General features: G+C 37.8%; 2 protein-coding genes across 2 annotated transcripts; one reads left to right on the top strand and one right to left on the bottom strand.

Moving 5' to 3' along the window:
* The first annotated feature begins 2,150 nt into the window (after positions 1 to 2,150).
* On the top strand, positions 2,151 to 3,741 carry LOC149043972 (uncharacterized). The gene is made up of 2 exons (XM_089209137.1): positions 2,151 to 2,370; positions 2,527 to 3,741. Exons 1-2 carry the CDS (start codon positions 2,189 to 2,191, stop codon positions 2,882 to 2,884), a joined length of 540 nt encoding a protein of 179 aa, XP_089065263.1. The 5' UTR covers positions 2,151 to 2,188; the 3' UTR covers positions 2,885 to 3,741.
* Positions 3,500 to 4,477, bottom strand: LOC149043971 (uncharacterized). The gene is made up of 2 exons (XM_089209127.1): positions 4,215 to 4,477; positions 3,500 to 4,058 (listed from the first exon to the last, which is right to left on the bottom strand). The coding sequence occupies exons 1-2, from the start codon at positions 4,394 to 4,396 to the stop codon at positions 3,500 to 3,502; spliced, it is 741 nt and encodes a 246-aa protein (XP_089065253.1). The 5' UTR covers positions 4,397 to 4,477.
* Between the last annotated feature and the right edge of the window lie 2,781 nt (positions 4,478 to 7,258).

The following is a 7,258-nucleotide window of genomic DNA, read 5'->3' as shown; positions in this document are numbered from 1 at the left end:
TGGGAAAGTGGAATGTACTTCAGCAATTTTGTATGCACAACTGGTTTAACTTGATCGGCGAGCTTTCAATTTCCTATTAATTAGCTGTTTAGCGTATAAAAATTTAGAGTAGATATTCTAGAGGAACCGCTGAAGCTTAAAAGCATATTTTCCTAATAATCACAAAATGGTGCTACTAATTGGCTAAGCCATTGATTTTCACATTATCTCAAACTTCCCTCAATTTATCCAATAAATTGCAGGGTGTGTACTTAAATTTTAAAACAAGTAAATTTTACGAAATACTGCAGTTTAGTAGTAAAATTCTTAATATCCGATTCGAGATATGCAAGGATATGTGACAAGCTGAATGTGATGACCTTCTTTCCACGTCTTTCTTTCTTGGTGAAATTAGAGCAGATCGTAGATATAAACGAGCGCCTCTAATGCGAAAGGTTATTCTCTTTAATTAGGAAATTTGTAAAAAGACAATTCCATCGAAAAATCTTGGAAATTACGTGTGAGTTTGTCTTCTGAGGCACTTTCTTTGTGATGTTTCCTCTTTCAAATAATCTCTAAAGATTTCAGCACTATTTTTAGTTAAGGGTAGAATCATTATTTGTTGACTTTGTATGAAAATGAAAATTTTTGTAGAATAATTTCATTATCTATATAGAATTTTGCATTTTGCGTATTTTGTTTTGTGATTGTGATTTGTCTTTCCTCTTTTCTTGATTAATCATGATGTGAATTTTTCTCTATAAATTAAGCATGGTTTTCCTTTACTAAATTTATCGAAACAGTTGTAATATATACATAAACTCAAGTGGAGGACCCCCTTAGAGGGTCCTCTACTAGTGTCTCCGTAAGAACTAGAATTAGCTATCGGAGCTCTGTATGCAATGTCATACATAATGTAGATAATACTACACTACCGCATGATGAAATGCGCCGATTGCTATTATCGCAGATCATTCGGACGGCTCGGAACTAGTACCGTGAAACAGAGGCTAGTCATTCCTAAGCAATTTCTAACGATGTCACGTGACTGTGTTTGGCTGAAACAATATTCTGGGTGCTCTGCTTTTAACATCATAAGTAAAAAGATAGGTGATATGTCTCGTATCCACTGTTCGCGATTTTTTATTTCACCGAAATGAACCATCTGCCTGGGATGGTTTAATATTTAGGGGAACTGTGGTGTTCTTTCCGTTGACTGTGCGCCCACAGATGTTACTGTTATTGATAGGGGGATAGACCCCCTTGGCTGGCCACCCTAGTGTGAATAAAACCGAATCAGACCATTCCAAAAGCGCCGCGACAGGCACTGCCAGCCATTCAAGAGCTATTAGGCCAAATCATTGTTGATTGTGTTGGACCATCACCAAAGACGAGGTCTGGGAACCAGTATTTGTTAACCATCATGTTTGCATCCACCAGGCCCCGATTGTTCCAGGGGTCGGATAAAGCTATCCACTGGATAAATCTCTATACGGTGGACAGTACAGTTCGTTTTGTTGACTGTAATCCGCTGGATAGTGTTATCCGCCCTTTGAACAACTGGGCCTTGATTGACATGTCTGCTTTCTGATTGCCATTGGATGGGCAGCAGTCGAAAGACAGTGAGAAATGAATCAACAGCATCTTAAACATGTAAGGACTAACCTTCCGCGTTCTTACGCCTCTCGTTCCAGGCCTCAGCTTCCGGCCGTAAGAGTGGGTCGCCTTTTTTTTTCGGTGCTATTGGTTTGAGATAGGGCGGTGATTTTGGGTCAAATCGCTTATTTTCTCTTTCACGATTTTTATTATTATAATCTTAGGATGGGCGTATCTCATTTCTCAAATGTTTAAGTAGCAAAAGGACTTTAATCATGGATTTTTGCTATTAAGGGAATTAAGAAGGAATTAATTAGTATACTTACGCCCTTATCTTTTGTTGTGTTGAATCATTTGATTGGTTATTTTTTCAACCATTAATAGTTATAAGTATATATATATGCTGTGTTTAACGGCGCAAATATAACCAAAATAATGAGTATAACTAGTTATTACACAGCAACTGATTGTGGTCAAATCATATGTTAATGAAAATTTGAATTTGTTCCTCTTTTTAGAACGCCTTCATTGACCCTATGCAGAACGAAAAGAGACTGGGAGCGATCAACTTGAAAACGAGGCTAGTTGGGCCTTGTTTACTCGTGTTAGAAATATGGCCGCTCATGGCTCTGTAAGTAGCCGTCTTTCCCAGAGTCTTACGGAGGAAGATATCCCCGGAGCATCGCTTCAGGGAAGAAATCCGACTGCTCTTAAAACAGATGAACTTCGCTTTTGGTTAAAATGTCGTGGCGATCCAGCAAAGGGGTTAAAAACAAAGGCACAATTGTCGAAAAGGTAAGTACAGTATTTGTCAGTCGTTCGTGATACTTTTAAGAATTAAAAGAGACTTTGATATTGTAAATGGAGATCAAAAGATTTAGGAGTTATTTTTCTCGATGAAATGTTTCAAAAATGTAATGATTAATAGTTTTTCTACTTTTCATTTTGAAGAGTTCTTGAATATGTTGCGTCTGGTCGTGATAAAGATGTTGTGGATCCCGATAAAAATCTGATATACACGCGTCGAAAGGCGAGACAAGAACAACTCGCTCAAAGTGATGCGATGCCTGAGGAAAGTACTGTTAAATTTCCATTGGTGGTACCAACTTACAGGAAACAAAATTTGGAAAATGTCCAAGTGGCTCATATGCAAGTTACCAGTTACAGTTCACAGATTCTAATTTTCAAGTTTTCTGTAATATTGACTCATTGCCAAGAGTGGACTGTAATGATGAACAAAATGCTATTTCCGTATATCCTCCATTCCCTTTGCAACAATCTGAGCAGTATGAAAAGCCAGATGATTTAAGCAGCAACCAGGAAGCACTCCTGGATCATTTGATTGTTGATGAGGCAAAGCTTAATACCATTGAGAAGAAAACAAGTGAACAAGCAGCCTCACAGGAATAGCAGGCTGAAAGGAAATTTCGGTATACAGCATCTAATTTCCACACAATTGTGAAAAGGCAAATGAATCATAACACTCTAGTAAATAATCTGCTTCATCCCAAACCATTCACTGCCAAACAAACTGCACATGGGAAAACCTATGAGCCTGTAGCCTTAAGAGAATATGAAAAATATATGTTTTCAACAAGGAACCCAGTTTCAGTGTTCAAAAGTGGCCTTGTTGTCAGTATGGGCTCTCCCTTTTTAGCAGCATCACCAGATGGCAAGGTCATTGACCGAGGCTGTAGCAAGCCTTTTGGGCTGGTAGAGGTTAAATGTCCCTACTCTAAATTTCATGTGAGTCCTTTAGAAGCATGTGCCGATGAAACTTTTTATGCAGAAAATGTAAATGGAAAGCCGAGGCTATAAAGGGGGCATCAGTACTACTTTCAGATACAGGGTCAACTAGGTATTACAGGGACAAGTTGGTGTGACTTTGTTATCTATACTAACAAAGGCATGAGTATAGAGAGGATCACATCTGATCCTCAATTCTGGGACGTATACAATACAACCTGAACTTACAGAGTTTCATCATAACAGCAAGCACATGATTGCAAAAACCAACAGATCCTGCTACACATGTACACGAAGCATATTTAACAACTCCACTCACTAAACAAAGTGCAACTTGTAAATTGTGGGGTGGCTCATTTTTTTTAAAGCTATGGTAACACAAGCATTTGAAATAGAAATATTGGTCATCACTTGCGCAAGTTAAATCTTTCAGGTATTCATCATCAAGAAATGTTTTTGCCTTTTTCATGCTTGTTGGAGCAGCATGGTTCTGTTTATTTCTGTCAAAGTTTTTTCCAGATTTAGAAATATGTAAATCCATCTCTGCCCTTGTGAATAATGGCATTCGTTGCAAACTTGTAGACCATCCGGCTGATGGAAATTTAACAGTACTTTCCTCAGGCATCGCATCACTTTGAGCGAGTTGTTCTTGTCTCGCCTTTCGACGCGTGTATATCAGATTTTTATCGGGATCCACAACATCTTTATCACGACCAGACGCAACATATTCAAGAACTCTTCAAAATGAAAAGTAGAAAAACTATTAATCATTACATTTTTGAAACATTTCATCGAGAAAAATAACTCCTAAATCTTTTGATCTCCATTTACAATATCAAAGTCTCTTTTAATTCTTAAAAGTATCACGAACGACTGACAAATACTGTACTTACCTTTTCGACAATTGTGCCTTTGTTTTTAACCCCTTTGCTGGATCGCCACGACATTTTAACCAAAAGCGAAGTTCATCTGTTTTAAGAGCAGTCGGATTTCTTCCCTGAAGCGATGCTCCGGGGATATCTTCCTCCGTAAGACTCTGGGAAAGACGGCTACTTACAGAGCCATGAGCGGCCATATTTCTAACACGAGTAAACAAGGCCCAACTAGCCTCGTTTTCAAGTTGATCGCTCCCAGTCTCTTTTCGTTCTGCATAGGGTCAATAGGTGCTTCCACATTGAACATATCAAAGATCTTTTATCGATTTATTGCATTCAATTACCGTAGAAGTGTTTTTTGTTAATGCGAACGATTTAAATGAGTTCCTGTTATGAAGGATTATGGTTATAAAAAAAGATGTTAACTCGTTGTGTTCTATAGAGCAGTAGCTAATTTTATGGTAATCTTTTTTATTTATGAAAAATTAAGATTTCAGTAGATCATCTGCTAGATTTTAAGCACGTTAGTCAGTTTTTATCAGCTTCAAACTGCGTGGCATTTTATGAGCTAAGCAGTGCCTATCGAGTGTTACCTGGAGTAAGAACATCGCGCAGCCTGCCTATTTTTCTGGGAACATTTATATCCAGATTATCGATCTGTAATAGTTTTGTAGAAACTTGATCTGGAAAGCTTTGATCGTCCGAAGATTACGTGCGTTTCCCATCCCGATCCTTGTGTATATCAGGTTTAACAGTAAGTTTAAACCTCCCTGTTAAACACAGAGATCACTCCATTCCACCCCACTAGGGGGATTTCACTGGCATTGGCGGTTGAGCACGAACACATACAAGGAAACGTCACGCGCTTGCTTTTGAAAGAATAGAAATAGGATTGAATGAAAATCCGAACTGGTGATCACTTGTTGTTCAGAGGGAGGTTCTTACTCGAGATATTGTGGCCTATTAGCTGTATATACTGGAGGCCGTTTTAATAACTTAATTTACATTATCACATAAATTGCGGTCCTGAGAAAAGCCGTAACAACACAAGTGAAAAAATATCGTATTTCTTCACATGTCTTGATATAGCCAATCAGCTGCTGACACGTCACTCGCCTTTGCCGCCACTCAATCATGTTGATGAATGAACGGCAAAGCAAGCACGATTCTCAATACAAGTTGTTTGTCGGAACTTTCGCGGATTATGGCCGCTAAAACATAAAAAATCCATATCGCTGATAGACAATGAGGTTCAAACTTTCCTCGAAGGGGAAAAAACCGCTGCGCTCACTCGTGAGCTACCGAGTTAAAGATTCGAAGAGAAATTCCATATCAACGCGCGCCCATCTATTATTCTCTATTTAACTGACTACAGGTATAATTATTGCGTTCATATTTACTGCAAACAGTTCTAGTCAGTGCGAGACAGTTGCCCTGAATTTTCTATTTTGCTGTCCATCTATTTTGTGGAATTGATGCTTAATAAATGCTGATAAAATCAATTTGGATGATTTTTATGGGTGTTGTAAATAATCATTTGAAGGCGAAGGATATAGATACGTTGTGAAAAATTGCGACTTCGAAAGTTGTTTACAAATTTCCTTTACAAGAGAGGTGCTTAATTAAAGAGTCAACACAACATGTCAAGTTACTGCAAACATAAAGCGGGAAAATCATCGGTAAATTGATGACTTCAAAGAAAAGTCTACACGACGAAATCGTCGACGTTTGCGTAGAGCTGCTTGTCGTTTATTTTCATGTTGAGGAATTTCTGCAAAGGAAGCAACAATTTGCTTTAAAGGATGATGACAATGGAGATTTCAAATGATTTGTTTGTGAATAACAAAAGGAGGTCTTAAAATATCTTCCCAGAAAACGAGTGGTCATTTTGTATTTTTAACTTTATTGCCTCAAAGTTGATAGCTAACCCTTTGCACCCTAACATCATTTAGCATCTTCTCTATTCTGTTCTCTATAAATTTCCAATTGCACTCAGTGAAGGAGAATTTGTTCAACAATCAATGGGTTTTTAAGTTGGTTATTATTTCTTTTGTTTTCATGACCTTAGTGTTTCATTTAGGGGTGATACTCTGAGGAGAAATTAGATTCTAGTCACTCCCAGGGACTGAAGGGTTAAAGGATGCAAAAGTATAGCATGAATATAATAGTGTTAAACAATTTACTGATTTTTTTCGTAAAAAATGAAATGAGTTGCAGGGAATACCATGATCTGAGGAAAATAGAGGAAGAAGAACGTGCAAAAACTCCATTTCAGGTAATGAGGGTGAGGATACATAAAGAAAACTTGAAATTAGCGAGCTTTTGGAGCAAAGTAAGAAATCTCGGACGAGTCGGAATAGCAAAGCGGTGTGTTGAACTATCCAGCATGTTTGTCTCTTATAAGACGTGGGTTTTAATCTTCTTGTGTTTCCTTTGAATCATTATTCACCCTAATTAAGTTCGTGCTATTAGGCTTTGTCCTTGAAACATTGCCAAGAGTTAATAAATCCCCACCTTATGTAAGGTTTCCTTATCTTTCAGTTGGTTTCTTACGTCAGTGAACGTTAGTCTTGCATCCGCGTCATTTTGCCAGCATCTCATCATGATCCGGTACCTGGTGTTTGTGAAATGAACGTGATAAATAAATGTGATAAAAATATTCAAATGAAATCGGAAATTAACAATACAGGACATCAATCATGTGCGACCCAACATAAGCTATTTTGGAAGGAGCTGAAGACGAATGATGAGTGAAAGATATTCGCCATGATATATTTGGCATCAGTTTTTTAAATAATGAGGTCCCGAGAACAAACAAGTGGGTACACCAACTTACAACTTATCATCCACGTGTTGAGGTTTAGGCATTCTGTATCCTTGCTAAATTAAGTTGGTAATTTTCTTGCCATCCATTCGTGGGTGGTGTGAACCACCTAAAGGTAAACAAGAAATTTGTTCAGTCACCAATAAAGAAAACGATCTCATTTTTCCTCGGTGACCGCTGGAGCGTGTTTATAAATAAAATAAATAGATGTATATGATGTTTGATATGAAAACAAATT

The sequence above is a fragment of the Pocillopora damicornis genome, chromosome 6 (genome assembly GCF_964200805.1).
Source record: "Pocillopora damicornis chromosome 6, jaPocDami1.2, whole genome shotgun sequence".
In the NCBI taxonomy this organism is placed as follows: domain Eukaryota; kingdom Metazoa; phylum Cnidaria; class Anthozoa; order Scleractinia; family Pocilloporidae; genus Pocillopora; species Pocillopora damicornis.
This window is presented reverse-complemented; position numbering and strand designations above follow the sequence as displayed.